Genomic DNA, 18,222 nt, shown 5'->3' with positions numbered 1-18,222 from the left:
AAGCCCTCTTATGAGGATTTGTGTGGGCCTTTGGTGCATAGTTTTCGTGCTGGCCCTCTACACGGGGTAGATTTCCCCCTGTGTCCTATGTTCATACATTCCAAGGCCAGAAGGGACCATTGTGGTAATCTAATCTGACCTCCTCTATAACGAAGGCCTTAGAACTTCCCCCAAATCATTCCTTTTGAACTAGGGTATATCTTTTAAAATAAATCCAATCTTCATTTTAAAAACTGCCAGTGACAGAGAATCCACCATGACCCTTAGTACATTGTTCCAATAGTTAATTGTCCTCACTGTTAAAGATTTACACCTTGTTTCCAGTCTGAATTTGTCTAGCTTCAACTTCCAGTCATTGGGTTGTGTTATACCTTTGACTGCTAGATTGAAGAGTCCATTATCAAATGTGTTCTCCAAGTAGGTACTTATAGACTGTGATCAACTTTAACTTTCTCTTTAAGGTAAATAGCTTGAGTTCCTTTAGTCTGTCTCTATATGGCATGTTTTCTACTCCTTTAATCATTCCCAGGCCTCTTCTCTGAACCCTCTCCAATTTACCAACACCCTTCTTGAATTGTGGGTGTCAGAACTGGACATGGTATTCCTAGTGGTTGCACCCATGCCAAATACAGAGGTAAAATAACCTCTCTACTTCTCCTTGAGATTCCCCTTCTATGCATCCAAGGATTGCATAAGGGCTTTTTGGCCACAGCATTGCCCTGGGAGCTCATGCTCAGCTGACTAGCCACCATGACACCCCTTCCCAAAACTTTTTCAGAGATACTGCTTCCCTGAATAGAGTCCCCAGTGCTGTAAGTATGGCTATATTCTTTGTTTCTAAAATGTGTACATTTATATTTAGCCATATTAAAATGCATGTTGTTTGCATGTGCCCAGTTTTCCAAATGATCCAGAGCTCTCTGTAACCTGTAGTCTTCATTATTTACCCTCCTCCAATCTTTGTGTTGTCTGCAAACTCTATCAGTGATTATTTTATGCGGATACAAATGATAAACAGTGCAGGGCTGATCCACTGATACCTCTGCGCCCCCGTAGAAGCACACTGATTCCATCAGTTAAGCAGTTTTTAATCAATTTAATGTGTGCCATGTTAATTTTGTCATTCTAGCTTTACAATCAAAATATCCTGTTTTACCAAGTCAAAAACCTATCAGATGTTTAAGTATATTACATCAACACTATTACCTTTATCAATCTTGTAATCTCATAAAAATCAAGTTAGTTTGACAGGATCTATTTTCCATAAATCTAACTTGACTGGCATTTCTAATTCTTTATTAGTGAAGTCCTGTGTCAGCTGCTCCATGCTCTAAGCTGGAATCGATGTCCAATTGACAAATCTGTCACTATCTGTTATAATGTTAAGGCTATAATACTATTTAAAAACATCCTTCTCTGCTGAGTTATTTCTGATAGTGGTGTTGAATGTTTTAAAAATTAAACTGAAATTAAAGATGATCTGCTCATCTAAAAAATCCAAAATAAATATGAGCCTCCCCCAGCCAGGGCTCTCAAATGTACAGGATTTGCATGATTGTCCATCTTTCATGCGAATCAGGGAGGCTGTTCTGGCATACTGCCAAAGCAGGCATCATGCTATGGACAAGAGAGCTCCTCTTCATCTACATACATTGTAACCTAGTTAAAAGTGCATTGAGCTAGAGACCATCAGTTCTAGTCTCGTCTCTATTGACTCCTGTTTATATGTCTGTACCTTCAGTCATTATGATTAAAAGCAAGGCCTCATACCTTACCCTAGAAGCCATTATAATTTCTCCATTTTACAAATAAGTGAAAGGTAGCACAAGATTACTTCAAGAAGAACTGGGAACTTAATATGGCAAACCCAAAATTTATCTGCATAGCACACTGACCTTCAGAATGAATGTGCCAAATCCACTGGCTTGGTTCTCCTGTCTCTAGCCACTGTTCTTGCTACTAGATTAAAATCCCGTTCTAGAGCCAGGAATAGAGAACCCAAGATCTGATCTCTAACACTGTACAGATGTCTAGCAAAGAATTATATAACCACTGGTAACATGTGTGTCACATCCTTCTCTAGGGGTTGTTCCAAATAAAGAATAACAGTTATTCCTTTAGATCAGGTGGTAGGGGATCTGAGTTGTATATCTGTAGGTTGGGAGGAGGATGTTACACCTACTGATGAACTATGAGTGTGTGTGTGGGGGGGGGTCCTTGTGGATGTAAATGGTGGACATCTTCTTTCTTTCTTAAAAAAAGATTTATTACATTCACACAGTGGAAAAAATATTCTTAAAACTTGTTTTGATTGTTTTTAGCTATCTTTCAATTATGGCACAATGCACAACAAAACACAGGTGGTCCATGTTTAGTTCGTTGTGACAAATTTTCATTGCTTGTGTCACATGTTGCCATGTTTAGAGGTTGAGAGAGATGCCCCATAGGTCATCAGCAGAGATTAAACCAAGGATTTTCAGCACCAAATTGTAGCCCTTTGCCACTTGAATTAAAAGAGCAACTGCATTTGTTGGTAGCAGTAGTAGATTCTTATTCTCTGTTGGAACAAGTCACTAGAGGCGGATACAACACGTGCAACCAGGGTATTAAAGTAAGATTTTTGTTGTTGTTGAATAGATAACATAATCAGGTTATGAGGGCATTCTACCCATTTACTTCAACTGAGGTTGTGTAGGCTTACTAAGGGTAGCATTCAGCTCATTAATTGTCTGGTCCAAAGCCTATTGAAGTCCGTGTGAAATCTTTACTGGGGTTTGCATAAATCCCTCAATGTTGACTTCTATACAGAAAGTTGTTTACTCGGAATGGCACAGCTGGGTATGAATGCTGTCTGCCAGCATTGTAGAGTAGCTTCTTTGGAAATCACTTTTATAAAGTATGTTACAAAACAGACTTTGAGCATATAACACATAATTACAAACAAGTTTGTATCTGGCAAATTGTTCAGAGTGAGGAAACCCACAACGTTTAGTTTGCATTATATCAAAATTAATAATAGAGCTGTTTGAGTAATATTCGTTAAATTAAGACTTCTGTGGGTAAAATATTCAACCAGGAGGTGCTGGGAGGGATGGCGAGGAGCAGGGATGGGGCACGCTTGGGGATGGGGGGTGGGAAGAGGTAGGACGAGGTGGAGCAAGAGTGGGAAGAGGCAGGGTGAAGATGGGACCTTGGGGGAAACGGTGGAGTGGGTGGCGGGGGCGGGAAGAGGCAGGGTAGGGTGGGGATTTGGGGGAGTGGGGACGGAGCGGGGATGGGAAGAGGCGGGGAGGGGATGGGCCTGGAGTGGAGGTGGGGGTTGAGCACTCCCCTGGGTAGAGTGGAAGTCCGCGCCTATGAGGAGGGATATTCAGATTTGGGGTTTGGGTTTATGAACTTTTCTATATTCAATTTTAACATGAAGTTTATGAAAACTACATAAAATAAGTTGTATAAGAAACAAACCTCTAGCCTTTCAATAGTCTGCCTTCAAGGAATGCTGTTAAATCATGCTTCTAGAGCATTCGTAACAAAACAGTCTGCAATCATGGTACATGAACTCTGACTGCGCCATCTAGCCATTTGCTGCTTCTGTTAAACATGACCTGCAGAAAAATTGGACTTATGCTATATTTTGTTTCTTTATGATAGATTTAAAAAAAATACCCATTATGTGAAATACATTAGAAATGCAGGTATCTGTCTTGGCTATAAGGTTCTATGCTGAATGATATCTCATGACTGGTGATAGCACAAGAGATAACAGATAAGCTGAGTTGGCTCACAGAATTCTCATTAAAGTCAAGGACTACACAACAGCTTTGTATTGTAATACAGCATCACTGATGACTTTTCATTTTATTATAAATTCAAAACTCTTTAAAGGAAACATGTTTTGTGCCATTCCTCACAGTGTGTGTATAAATCCAGGGCCAGAATCTGGAAACCACCCCAGGTTATAGGAGTTCCCACAATCTAGACCATGAACATCTCCTCTTCTTCGGGCATCACATCATTCACTATAATCTGCTGTCAGGTGTCAGGGTGCATGGGGGAGCACACATAACATTCAAATACCACTGTTTATTTACCTCTGCTAGGAAATAATTAACCATTATCAATCCCATTTTTGCTCAACTCACATATTGCATCATACAAATATCAGAAAACAGCCTAATGAACTATGAGTGTATGTGGGGCAGTCCCTGTGGGTGTAACTCTGGACTGTCTTCTGTCTGCTGAATAACCTGAATAGCCCCAATATCCTTCCTTCCCTCTCCCTCACAATCTTTCTGCTGTCGTCCCCCTCCCAGTTCTGTCCTCCTCTTTCTCCCCTGCGGTTTTCCTTCTTCCCACTCCATCCCTTTCTTTTATCTACTGTTTTCGCCTGCCAGTTCCCTCCCCCGCACTGTATAATATTTCTATGATGCAATATGTGAATTTAGCAATGAAATAAAATAAAAGCAATAGAACTAATAAGCTGTGTACCAGGTCACTCTGATCCCTTTGCCTTTCACCCACCCTTTTGTTTGTTTTTTGTCTTTTTAGATTGTAAAATCCAAAAACGGCTTTCAAGCATGCCTCTTCGGTGCCTCTTTAGCTTGCTTTGTGTTTGTGTGGCGCCTAGCATAGTGGGGGTCCCAATCCCAGCTGAAGCCTTTGGAACCTATTGCAATATTCATAGTAACGGTCAAGCAGTAAGAAGAGGTTGGCAGAGAGAGAGAGAGAGGTTGACAATGAACACGCAAACAACTGAGAAGCAGAGCACACAATGTCTGAATTTACCCTTTGTTACACCCTGTCGATTTAGAGTGGCACAGGTATAACTGAGGACAAATTTGGCAGACTAATTTTTAGCAATACAGAAGAGAACATAAAAACTACAGGCCAAGTACAGTCAGTTTGACATTGACATTCTGGGGTTATTACATTTTCTCCAGTGTGAAATTACCTTTCTAACTGTAAATGAGTTACATTCTACTTTCATCAGGAACCATAACATTCAAAAACCCATAGGAGAACACTTCAATCTCCCTGGTCACTCAATAACAGACCTAAAAGTGGCAATTCGTCAACAAAAAAACTTCAAAACCAGACTCCAACGTGAAACTGCAGAACTGGAATTAATTTGCAAACTGGACACCATCACATTAGGCCTGAATAAAGACTGGGAGTGGTTGGGTCATTACAAAACCTAAACCTAATTTCCCCAATACTAATTTCCCCCTACTGTTACTCACACCTTCTTGTCAACTGTCTTTAATGGGCCACTCTCATTACCACTTCAAAAGTTATTTTTCCTCCCTTGGTATCCTGTTGTTAATCGATTGACTCATTAGACTGACCTCACACTTGGTAATGCAACTCACATCTTTTCATGTATTTATACCTGCTCCTGTGTTTTCCACTCCATGCATCTGATGAAGTGGGTTCTAGCCCACGAAAGCTTATGCCCAAATAAATTTGTTAGTCTCTAAGGTGCCACAAGGACTCCTCATTGTTTTTGCTGATACAGACTAACACGGCTACCACTCTGAAACCTATAAACAAATACATTCGTAATGAAATATGACACTGTAGAGAATCCTGCCTGCGTTGGATTTTTATTACACTTGAAACTCAGCACAGGTTCATTGAAAGCTTTCCTAAATTTGTGATTCTTCTGAGCAAATTTGGGTCCAATTTTAAATGAATCTGGGACCATTTATAGTTTTACATCAAAATCAGGTGCAATTCTTGGCTTTGCCTGATTGCAACAAGACACTGTTTCACCTGAGTTTGGCTTTGAAACATGTAGGGTTTTTTTTAACCAAAATCTCAATTATCAAAATATAATTATGGACGAATGAATTGATGTCACCTCAGGACAGGATGCAGAGTTTAAGTTTCTTGACACCTTAAATGACTGCTTCTTACATAGATCATAGAAGGTTAGGGTTGGAAGGGACCTCAGGAGGTCATCTAGTCCAACCCCCAGCTTGAAGCAGGACCAATCCCCAATTTTTGCCCCAGACGCCTAAATTGCCCCCTCAAGGATTGAACTCACAACCCTGGGTTTAGCAGGCCAATGCTCAAACCACTGAGCTATCCCTTGGAGCAGCTGGTCCTGGAACCCAGCAGAGGAGAGGCAATTCTTGATTTATTCCTAAGTGGAGCACAGGATCTGGTCCAAGAGGTGATATAGCTGGACTGCTTGGTAATAGGGACCATAATATAATTACATTTAATATCCCTGGGGCAAGAAAAACACCACAGTGGCCCAACACTGTGGCATTTAATTTCAGAAAGGGGAACTACACAAAAATGAGGAAGTTAGTTAAGCAGAAATTAAAGGGTACAGTGCCAAAAGTGAAATCTCTGCAAGCTGCGTGGAAACTTTTTAAAGACACCATAATCTAGGCTCAACTTAAATGTATACCCCAAATTAAAAAAACATAGTAAGAGAACCAAAAAAGAGCCACCGTAGCTAAACAACAAAGTAAAAGAAGCAGTGAGAGGCAAAAAGGCATCCTTTAAAAGGTGGAAGTTAAATCCTAGCGAGAAAAATAGAAAGGAGCATAAACACTGGCAAATGAAGTGTAAAAATACAATTAGGAAGGCCCAAAAAGAATTTGAGGAACAGTTAGCCAAAGGTTCAAAAAGTAATAGCAATTTTTTTTAAGTACATCAGAAGCAGGAAGCCTGCTAAACCATCAGTGGGGCCACTAGACGATCGAGGTGCTAAAGGAGCACTCAAGGATGACAAGGCCATTGCGGAGAAAGTAAATGAATTCTTTGCATCGGTCTTCACGGCTGAGGATGTGAGGGAGATTCCCAAACCTGAGCCATTCTTTTTAGGTGACAGATCTGAGGAACTGTCCCAGATTGAGGTATCATTAGAGGAGGTTTTGGAACAAATTGATAAATTAAACAACAATAAGTCACCAGAACCAGATGGTATTCACCCAAGAGTTCTGAAGGAACTCAAATGTGAAATTGCAGAACTATAAACTGTAATCTGTAACCTATCATTTAAATCAGCTTCTTGTACCAGATGACTGGAGGATAGCTAATTTGACACCATTTTTTAAAAAGGGCTCCAGAGGTGATCCTGGCAATTACAGGCCTGTAAGCCTCACTTCACTACCAGGCAAACTGGTTGAAACTATAGTAAAGAACAATATTGTCAGACATATAGATGAATGTAATTTGTTGAGGAAGAGTCAACACGGTTTTAGTAAAGGGAAATCATGCTTCACCAATCTACTAAAATTCTTTAAGGGGGTCAACAAGCATGTGGACCAAGGGGATCCAGTGGATATAGTGTACTTAGATTTTCAGAAAGCCTTTGACAAGGACCTTCACCAAAGGCTCTTACACAAAGTAAGCTGTCATGGGATAAGAAGGAAGGCGCTCTCATGGATTGGTAACTGGTTAAAAGATAGGAAACAAAGATAGGTATAAATGGTCGGTTTTCAGAAGGGAGATAGGTAAATAGTGGTGTCCCCCAGGGGTTTGTTCTGGGACTAGTCCTATTCAACATATTCATAAATGATCTGGAAAAGGGGTTAAACAGTGAGGTGGCAAAATTTGTAGATGATACAAAATTACGAAAGATAGTTAAGACCCAGGCAGACTGCAAAGAACTACAAAAGGATCTCTGAAAACTGGGTGACTAGGCAACAAAATGGCAGATGAAATTTAATGTTGATAAATGCAAAGTAATGCACATTGGAAAGCATAATCCCAACTATACATATAAAATGATGGGGTCTAAATTAGCTTACTACTCAAGAAAGAGATCTTGGAGTCCTGGTGGATAGTTCTCTGAAAACATCATCTCAATGTGCAGCGGCACTCAAAAAAGCAAACAGAACGCTGGAAATAATTAAGAAAGGGATAGATAATAAGACAGAAAATATCATGTTGCCTCTATATAAATCCATGGTATGCCCATATCTTGAATACTATGTGCAGATGTGGTCGCCATCGGCACCAACTTTTCCCAGCGCCAGTGGGTGCTCACCCCTGCCCCGCCCCCATTCCAACGCCTTCCCCAAAGTCCCCGCCCCAACTCTGTCACCTCCCAGCCCCTATTGGACTCCTTCCCCAAATCCCCATCCCAGCCCCTCCTCTTCCCCTGAGCGCGCCTCATTGCCCCTCATCTCCCCTCCCTCCCAGCACTTGCTACCACAAAACACAAGTACTGGGAGCTAGGTGGAGAAGCGGGACGCGGCGTGCTCATGGGAGGAGGCAGAGGCAGAGCGGAGGTGGAGGCGAGCTGGGGTGGGGCAGGTAGCTGCCAGTGAGTGCAGAGCACCCACCAATTTTTCCCCGTGGGTGCTCCAGCCCCGGAGCACCCACAGAGTCAGCGCCTATGGTGGTTGCCGCATCTCAAAAAAGATATATTGGAATTGGAAAAAGTTCAGAAAAGGACAACAAAAATGATTGGGGTATGGAAAGGCTTCCGTATGAGGAGAGATTAATAAGACTGGGACTTTTCAGCTTGGAAAAGAGACATCTAAGGAGAGGTCTATAAAATCATGACTGGTGTAGAGAAAGTAGATAAGGAAGTTTTGTTTACTACTTCTCATAACACAAAAACTAGGGGTTACCAAATGAAATTAATAGGCAGCAGGTTTAGAACAAATAAAAGGAAGTATTTCTTCACACAATGCACAGTCAACCTGTGGAACACCTTGCCAGAGAATGTTGTGAAGGCCAAGACCATAACGGGGTTCAAAAAAGAACTAGATAAATACATAGAGGATAGGTCCATCAATGGCTATTAGCCAGGATGAGCAGGGATGGTATCCCTAGCCTCTGTTTGCCAGAAGCTGGGAATGAGCGACAGGGGATGGATCACTTGATGATTACCTGTTCTGTTCATTCCCTCTGTGGTACCTGGCACTGGCCACTCTTGGAAGACAGGATACTGGGCTAGATGGACCTTTGGTCTGACCAAGTAGGGCTGTCTTTATGATGTGGTTTGGAACTGAAGAAAGTGTTTTCCCAAACTAGTTTCAGAGTAACAGCCGTGTTAGTCTGTATTCGCAAAAAGAAAAGGAGTACTTGTGGCACCTTAGAGACTAACCAATTTATTTGAGCTCATGCTCAAATGAGCTCAAATAAATTGGTTAGTCTCTAAGGTGCCACAAGTACTCCTTTTCTTTTTCCCAAACTAGTAATGGGCCCAATCCACAAAGTTCATAGCTGGATTTGTATCTAGAGCCCCAAACTTTTCCGATGCTTTGGGATGCTTGGATTCAAGATTTCCCATCTCTAGTACCAACACTGGTAAAGAAAATCCCTCACACTGCACCCAGCTCTAAGAATGGACACTTTTATTTTACTTGGCCAAATTTAGTATTTGTATATTAGTACATTGTAAACCCCAGTTCAAATAATTATGTAAATAATCATTGCATACATTGGGGAAGACTGTTTATAAAGCAACTGAAATGTACAGAGCAAGAGCTGAACTGACACTGAGGGAGGAACAGAATGTTCAGAATCATAAGGGATGACCTCATAAAAGTTTAGAAGCTCTGCATGACCTCAGCTGCCCTGCACAACCTTAGTTGATTTCAGAATTCAGAATGATATTACTCTTTCTTCTTAGAGACTATAGTAGTTTCCTATGACCATTTTTTCAAAAGAAGACACTAATGTTGGGTGTCCAGTTTGAGATACCATCCTTAGGCCTAATTTTCAGAAGTACTGAGCACCCACATCTCCATTTGACATCATTAGGAGCTGATGTCTCAGATTGAACATCCTGACAACTAAGGCACACAAAAACTAACTAGTTCAATCAATCTTATAATCTGAACTGCTAACATTGAGCTAAAGGTAAATAATAATCCCTCACTCTCACAAAGTGTTTTTCATCAGTAGATCTACAAGCATTTTACAAAGGTCAGTATCATTATTCTCATTTTACAGATGGGGAAAATGAGGCACAGAGAGGTGAAGTGACTTGTCCAAGGTCACACAGCAGACCAGTGGCAGAGCTAGGAAAAGAATGCAAGTCCCAGTCAGTGCTCTGTCCAGTAGGCCACACTGCCTTCACTGTTGAACTGTGACTGCATTGCTATTAAGTGAGGTTTTCAATTGAGCTAAATTAGAAAAACTCTCTTATGAAGAGAGATTGAAAAGGTCAGAATTGTTTACCATAGAGAGGACATGGCAAAAGTATACAAAATAATGAATGGTATAATAGGTAAGGTAGATTAGGAGCTTCTGTTTCCCCTGTCTCATAACAGAAACAAGGGGACATTCGAGGAAACTGAGAAGTGGCAGATCCAAACTGCTAAAAAGAAACACTTTATCATATAACTCATAATTAGATTGTGGACCTTGTTGCAACAGGATGTCACTGAGGCCGAGAATGTAGCAAGGGTCAAAGAAGGATTGAACATTTATATGTATAACAAGAATATCCAGTAATAATGGTTAATGTCAACAAAAAAAGTACTGGAAATCTCATGTTTCAGATTCTAGCTATTAGGGATTCGGACAAAACCTTTGTGTGTATGTGGGGAGGGGGAAGGGCAGATTACCCCACATTTACCTGCTGTTTGTTTTCTTGCACCTTCCTTTGAAGCATCTGGTGCTGGCCACTGTCAGAGACAGGGCACTGGACTAACTGGACCATGGATCTGAGCCAGTCTGGCAATTTCTGTGTTTCTGTGGTCTCTTACAAATGGACAAGGTTAAAAAAAAAGAGAGATGGGAAGTAAGTTAGTGTGCAGTGAGGTTACTCCATGCCACATGGGAAGTATACAGGGTATTGACCCCAATACAGATCATCAGCAGGACCTTCCGTACTAAAGCACAGACCTCTACCACTGGCACTAAAAGAGTAACTCTCTTAGTTAGCAGTTGTTATTCTTTATGTGATCTAGCCACTAGCAGGGGACACAACCCAGACTTTACAAATGTGTTGCATAGTGTATTTTGAAGGAGCCGGCCATTGGTGCATTTTTATGGTCAAACTGTAGTTTGATCATTTGAATGCCCTGGCACACATTATTCAAGCATGGGAATAATCACAACTCTTGGTTGTTTTACATGTTTCCTTTACTTTCCCTTTATAAGTCAGTATATATTGAAAAAACAAATAAGGAATTCTATGCCAAGAGCTATGTTGATCCAAAGAGATGGTTGCTAACCAAAATGCACAAGTTCTGCAGGCACATTAAAGAGAAAATATGTCCTTCTAGTGATTAAAACATCAGTTAAGTAGTGCATACTTATGGATTTAAGGAGTTCAGCATAAAATCATAAATACTATTTTTATGATTTATATTTTTCAGAGCCCACTACACATCAAATTCTGTTCTACCCCAGGTCGCCAGTGCTACAGTGACTTCTTGTGCCCTTGTTGCCAAGAAGGCTAATGCATTTTGGACTGTATAAGTAGGAGCATTGCCAGCAGATTGAGGGACGTGATCATTCCCCTCTATTCAGCATTGGTGAGGCCTCATCTGGAGTACTGTGTCCAGTTTTGGGCCCCACGCTACAAGAAGGATGTGGAAAAATTGGAAAGAGTCCAGGGAAGGGCAACAAAAATTATTAGCGGGCTGGAGCACATGACTTATGAGGAGAGGCTGAGGGAACTGGGTTTATTTAGTCTGCAGAAGAGAAGAATGAGGGGGGATTTGATAGCTTCTTTCAACTACCTGAAAGGGGGTTCCAAAGAGGATGGATCTAGACTGTTCTCAGTAGTAGCAGATGACAGAACAAGGAGTAATGGTCTCAAGTTGCAGTGGGGGAGGTTTAGGTTGGATATTAGGAAAAACTTTTTCACTAGGAGGGTGGTGAAGCACTGGAAGGGGTTACCTAGGGAGGTGGTGGAATCTCCTTCCTTAGAGGTTTTTAAGGTCAGGCTTGACAAAGCCCTGGCTGGGATGATTTAGTAGGGGATTGGTCCTGCTTCGAGCAGGGGGTTGGACTAGATGACCTCCTGAGGTCCCTTCCAACCCTGATATTCTATGATTCTATGACTCCATGTGAGGCATAGAAGATTTCAAACTGATGCATATTCCAGGGAGGAAGAACTTTTCTAATTTAATTTCTTAGTCTGCTCTCTTCTTGACACTGCCCCTTTAAAATGTCCTCTTTTGCACTCCACATCAGTCGCAAGTTAAATCATGCCTGAGATTACCACATATCCTGCTTGGTGGTGGTGCTTATTCTTCAGAGAGAGATTGCTGAGACTATTCAGCTCTGTGCAGCACAGAGGTGCCCATGAAATTAAAGACTGTATAGGCAGCTGTGCTTTTTACTGTTTGCTACTTTTACTGTGCAGTTTTCACAGCTTGTTTCTGTGGTTTATTACTGCTTCAGGAGTCCAATGTTAGTCTGTACTGTCCTTGCAGAACTCAAACTCACCTGTCAGTATTGTAGAAACACCTAATTGGTTAGACATTTCTATGTGTGCTTATACATAAGGGAGGGTTCCTAGATGACATAAGAAAGAATTAACTGAGATCCCATGTTTATCCAAATGTTTAGCTGTCTCTCTGTCTGGTGACATTGTAAATTGGTTCTTCTGACTGCCATAAATTCCTGCTTTGACCATAATATTATATACTATCACAGACCACTCAGATATATGCCATAAAAAGCAACTCTCTTTGTCTTTAGCTGACAGTTCTTTGTTCTAGTGAATAGGATAGATAGCATCTTTGTGCCATAAAAGCTAACCTTCTGTCTTACTTTAATCTTAGTGAGGAGGTGAAATACCTCTAGGATTCATTGTTTTATCATTATAAGATAGGTCATGATCCCCTCTAATGTGGCTGCACTGTGAGAAAAGGGAATAATACACAACTTGTGTAAGAGCCACCTAGAAAAGTAGTCCCTAGGTTTGTGGGAGCACACAAGCTAATATTTTGTAAGCAAAAGGGCCAAATCTTGCAGCCTTTGGTGACCGCAGTAGTCATTAGTCACAGAAGTAGTTTCTTTGGGCCATTCAGTGGTGATATGTAGCATGGTGTAAGTCAGACTCTCTTATACTTGGTTAGATTCCCTGAGACATACTTACAACCATTTATCAATGTGTAAGGGAATCCAAGTTAGTGTAACTTACATCTTTTGCAGGCTGTTTGGAGTGTAGGTTCGAGCAGTGTGTGGCTATTTTAACTTTCACATTCTTATACTCTCCCGTTAGTTACTTGCCTGCTGCATTCCTTTCTTCTAGCCCCTTAGCAGGCATATTACATCAGTTTAGATTCCGTTACATTCAGAGGGTCAAAGTTAGACTCAGTGGGACAAGTTCTGAGGTGATGTGAGGGAAGATGTAAATTACACCTTTGTAAGTGGGTGTGAAACTAAGTAAGTGTGAGCACCAGGGGGTCTTGGTGTAACATACATGTTGTAGGGGCTGGAAGAAGGTATGAATTACACAAGTGAGGCTCTTAATAGACTTCTTTAGACTCTCCTTTGTAGTTGGCCATTTTAATAGGACTACCTGCATGAGTAAAAATACTTGCATGAGTAAGAGTTGCAGGATTATGCCCATAATGATTCTGCATATCTTCAAGTTTTTATAACATGCATGCTATTCTTTATAATTTTCTAAAAATTACTGAAAAGGAAGAATAATATAATTGGAGATGTATTCCTGATTTAGATTGGGACTATGCACTTTCCTTACTCAGCTGAGCAAAGTTGAGAAGAATGTTGATATATTCCCCTAATTGAAGGAAGAACACTGTTTTTGTTTCCTTTTATAAAAGAACACCCACTAGAAACCTTTGCAATCGTACAACATGCAAATCATGCAGTTTTCTCTATGTTCTGCTTGGAACTGCATTTCTTTTGATGAATGGCAGATATATAAACTTTCATCAAATCTCTCTTTCACACACACTTACCCTCACACACCTAGTGTTAATTGCTAATTTGCTCTACTGTTGTCATTAAAACGAGGTAATCAGGGTTTATGTATGAAGCTGTTCTGCCTCTGAGGATCCAATGACTAGAAAAACACAGAATCTTTTGAAACCATTCTCTATCCCCTTTTTGGTAAGTGCTATGCAATGTGACTTTAGCGTCATTCACTGCCCACCCCATTATGTTAATCTTTCTGGCTTTACATAATCTCCCAAAGACCAGCCTGTGCTAGGAACTCTACACTTAGCTGTCAGAGACAGTAACACAAGAGCGTGCTCAGTAAAGGCTTGCTTTATTTGATCTACAACATTTTGTGCAGGAGCAATGTTCTTTGAATCTGGTGTAACTGCTTTAACAAGGTGTTACTTTTGAATTTCTGCATTAGAAGCTCATGTCAACAGTAAAATGCAAAGCAGGAATTGGTAGCAGTTAGACAGCTATTTGGAAAACATAGTTTCTATGCAGGATTTTAAACTACTGAAATTAGGTTTGGGGTTTTTTTATCTTCAAAAGAAGAGCTAGTAAGACTAAACCACAAGTTCTGGGCCAGATAAACTGAAGCTTACTGTATTTTTTTTTTTTAAACTGTAAGGACCGTAAGTATGAGACACCAAGAAGTTCCTGCTAGTGAAGCAAATGCATTATATACAGGGATAGGACCTTCATGTACAGGTAACAATATTACAGTCAGCTCTGTGCATCACATGAAGGACAAACCTTACCTCACCAAAAGAAGAGGATGTCCCAGTGATATTTGGACTGTGAACCAAGCTACTGGTACCAGTACTCATGTGCATAAACAAACCATCAGCAATCAGTTCCCCAGCTTGGGTAACAGCGAATTAAACTGCAGCGATGAATGCTACACAGGTAGGTTTTGTATGACTAATGTTTTGTATATGTGTGCTCCCACAGCAAACATATTTTTGATGAATGGGATAGTTGTAGGCATAAAGGCCAAACTCTGTTCTTAGTTATATGCATGCTGTCCCAGCAATATTAATGGGGTTGCAAAGGTGTAAATGAAGACTGAATTTGGTCTGAAATGCTTTTCATCCTAAACTCTTAAAATTATGATTCTACCTGCAGGGATCTGTGGTTTGTGCTTCCTGCTGAGTTAAAAAAGACTGCATGTTCAAGTGTTGCATTTTGAAATCCCAGAGGTGTCCCGGGTCTAGATTTTGCTATAAATTTTAATTCCAGTTAGTCTCTTTGTTCCTAAGGATGCTGAGTTCTGTGTCATTGAAACTTTTGCGGCTTTCAGAAAGGCCTGGCCTAGCATAGCTCGTGGAAGTGGCACTTGCTCCTATGGCTGTACTAAATGCTATGTCCTATGCTGAGCACTTTGGCAATAAGAGCAGGGCTGTCTCATTTAGGCTCACCAAAGAGCCCCAAATGGAGGAGCAGGAAGAGGAAGTATTTGAAAGTGATTTATCTGAAATTATTAACAGCAGCTCAAAAGGAGGAAGGACACTATCAAGAAACAGTTTCTGCATAATTGACCAATAAAAATACGAGTGTGTGATTAGTACAAACTATTGCTAAACCAAGAGCTGGTCTAGTGCACTAAGAACAGTGCTAGGAGTAAGGCACTTCTGAGGTCTAATCCTGGTTCTGCCACTGATTTAGTTTATAGTTCTGGACAAATTACTTAGGCCCTAATCCAGCAAAACATTTAAGCAGGTGCTTAATGTTAACTACAAGTGGTCCCATTTATTCACATGCTTAAAATTAAGTATATACTTATTTGCTTTGCTGGATCGAAGCCTTAACTTCACTATGTCTGTTTCTCCATAAGTAAAATGAGGAAACTAACACTTAATTAGGATGTGGTGATGTTGAATATTTGTATGCTAATTGTTATGACCCTTCCTAAACTGACCGCTGCATGGGCTGGAGTGTTAGGTTATATATAATAATAGTGAGCATGGGGATGTCAGAGAGTCTCGAGTGTTTATTAAGCAATTCTTTGTTCTTGGCACAGTCTCACTGGTTTAGTGGCACAGTTACTGCTGGCATAGCAGCTCTGCTTAAATTACATTATTGTGATGTGACTTCCAAAAATACTTACGACACGCACTTGTTTGAAAGGAGGCATAATGTTTTTTCACAAACTGTAGTCTTTGAGGTTTTAAAAAGTCTTTGTTAAGCCTATCCAATGCTCACATTGTGGTTGGAACTGTGCTGGCCAGTGCTGTATACATAATGTATCTATGTGCTGGGTTTGTAAACATCACAGGGACCAGGCTTCTAGCCAAGTTATTATGACCAGTGTGAACAAGGATATTTTTAGAAAAAATCCTTCATAGATCTATGCTATAAAAGCATGCTCAAGGCATGGGATAATAAATAGCACCATTTGGGTAACTTCAATTCCTATTCCACTGCACAGATGGTGCTTGAGCCCTATAGTAACAAAAGTTGTGGCTAGTACAGGATTAATGTAAGGGTGAATATGGCCTAACAAGTAATGGCCCAATCCCGCAAAGTCTTGGTCACATGATTGTCAGCAGTGAGATTATTCATGTGAGTATAAGCTATTTGTGTGATGAAGGATTTGCAATCTCGGACCCTAATAACATAGGAAAGATATTATAAAAGTGTGATTCTAAGAAGCGTTATTTGGCCCTAGTTAGCTGAACATGCTCTGTCCTTTTCTTTTTCCTAAATACATTGGAAATGGAATCTAGGTTTCCTGAGCAAGCTTGAATCATTGTTGATCTGAGTAGGGCTGTGTAACTCCCTATCTCATTCCAGTCACAACTTTTCCCACAAGTTGTATCTATATCATGCAATTTGAAACTGAGGTTGACAATGTATATTTGCCTTTTATATAGTGTCTTTGATCAGCACATTGTATGGTATACAGGAATCTCTTCACTGAAATGTAGGGTATGTCTACACTACAATAAAACACCCACGGTTGGCCTCTGTCAACTGATTTTGGCTTGTGGGCTTGAGCTGCGGAGCTATAAATTGCAGTTAAATTGCAGTATAGACAATTAGGTTCAGGCTCAAGGACTCTGCCCCCTCACAGAGTCCCAGAGGTCAGGCACTAGCCTGAGCCTGAATGTCTGCACTGGGATTTTGCAGGAATTTTACAGCCCTGTAGCCCGAATGAGCCTGAGTCAGCTGACACGGGCCAGCTGTGAGTGTTTAATTGCAGTGTAGACTAGTGTAGTTTGGACTAGAGCTGGTTGAAACCTGAAATTTCTGTTCTGCTGGAAATTCCGGCACTTAAAAATTTTCTGTCATCCCAATTTGAAACAAAAAGTCAACATTTTTCACAAAACAGAAATTCTGAAAAAATTGTTTTGGAAATATTGAAACAGCCTTATTGAAATGTTTTAATAAGGTTGACGTGCTTTGTTTTGACTATCATTTTTACTTAAAAGTCAAATGATATGATTGAAACAAAGCACTTTGACCTTAAAAAAATGAAGTGCTTTGACTTTGTTGAAACAAAATATTTGTTTTCATGGAAAATACATTCCTGCTAAATGTTTAGATTTTGTCAAATCAGCATTTCTTTTTATGGAAAACTGTTTTGTTGGAAAAATTTTGACCAGATCTATTGTGGACATCTCATTAAGACATCAAGTTTGAATATTGTGCATTACCAACTAAACTACCAAAACCACGTCCTGTTGCACCTTTCAGTGTCCTTGGATGTCTGCTATCCAAGCACTTGTCAGACCTACTTCTGCTTAGCTTGTGAAGTCTGACAGGACCACAGTTTGATGATGTGATATGGCTGGAAGATAGTCCCTTCTAGGACTGCAGAGTCAAATTTACCTCCATGCTACTACTCTAACCTGTTTTATATTTCATGGTTTTGCTTTTTTTGTGACTGATAAAGGGAATACAGTAGGTGTAGAGTATTTGAACTTTAATAAAGCGTTTCTTTGTGTCACAAAATCTTAATAGAAAAATATATTTAAATTAGCTGGGAGAGAGTTGCTATCGTATATGGATTTAAAACTGGCTGTGTATCAAGATGGAGGGGGACTATTTTAATTTTTCTGGGATGTGATCCTGTAGGTTTCACTTCTGAGGACTCTCACCTCCTTTTAAATTGAAGTCAATAGAGTCAAGGACATTAAGGCCAAGATTTTTTTTTTAAACATTGGAGTCTAAACTTAGAGTCCCAGGTCCATACTTAGGTTTCTAAATAACTGGTCTCATTTTCATAAGTTTTGAGCAACCAGCAGTTTCCAGTGACTTCATTGGGAGTTTATGGTTGCTCAGAAATTAAAAAACAGACTTGTTATTCAGGAACATACATAGAAATTTAGGCCCCTAACTGTAGGCTACTATTTTTTTAAAGTCTTTGTCTAAAAG

The 18,222-nt window shown here is 40.3% G+C and overlaps 1 protein-coding gene across 3 annotated transcripts in view; it reads left to right on the top strand.

The window, feature by feature from the left end:
- The first annotated feature begins 14,116 nt into the window (after nt 1-14,116).
- The window catches only part of RANBP3L (RAN binding protein 3 like), a 56,695-nt gene continuing 52,589 nt past the window's right edge, over nt 14,117-18,222 (top strand). For all 3 annotated transcript variants that reach the window (XR_012158866.2, XM_073343769.2, XM_073343767.2), the window contains exon 1: nt 14,117-14,751. Coding sequence is in view for 2 of the 3 variants with exons in the window: in XM_073343769.2 (XP_073199870.1) it covers nt 14,484-14,751 (268 nt within the window). In the remaining variant the exon portion in view is untranslated. The remainder of the gene's footprint in view (nt 14,752-18,222) is intronic.

This window comes from Lepidochelys kempii, chromosome 5, assembly GCF_965140285.1.
Source record: "Lepidochelys kempii isolate rLepKem1 chromosome 5, rLepKem1.hap1, whole genome shotgun sequence".
In the NCBI taxonomy this organism is placed as follows: Eukaryota; Metazoa; Chordata; order Testudines; family Cheloniidae; genus Lepidochelys; species Lepidochelys kempii.
The sequence above is the reverse complement of the archived record's forward strand: the minus strand, read 5'-3'. Positions and strand labels throughout refer to the sequence as shown.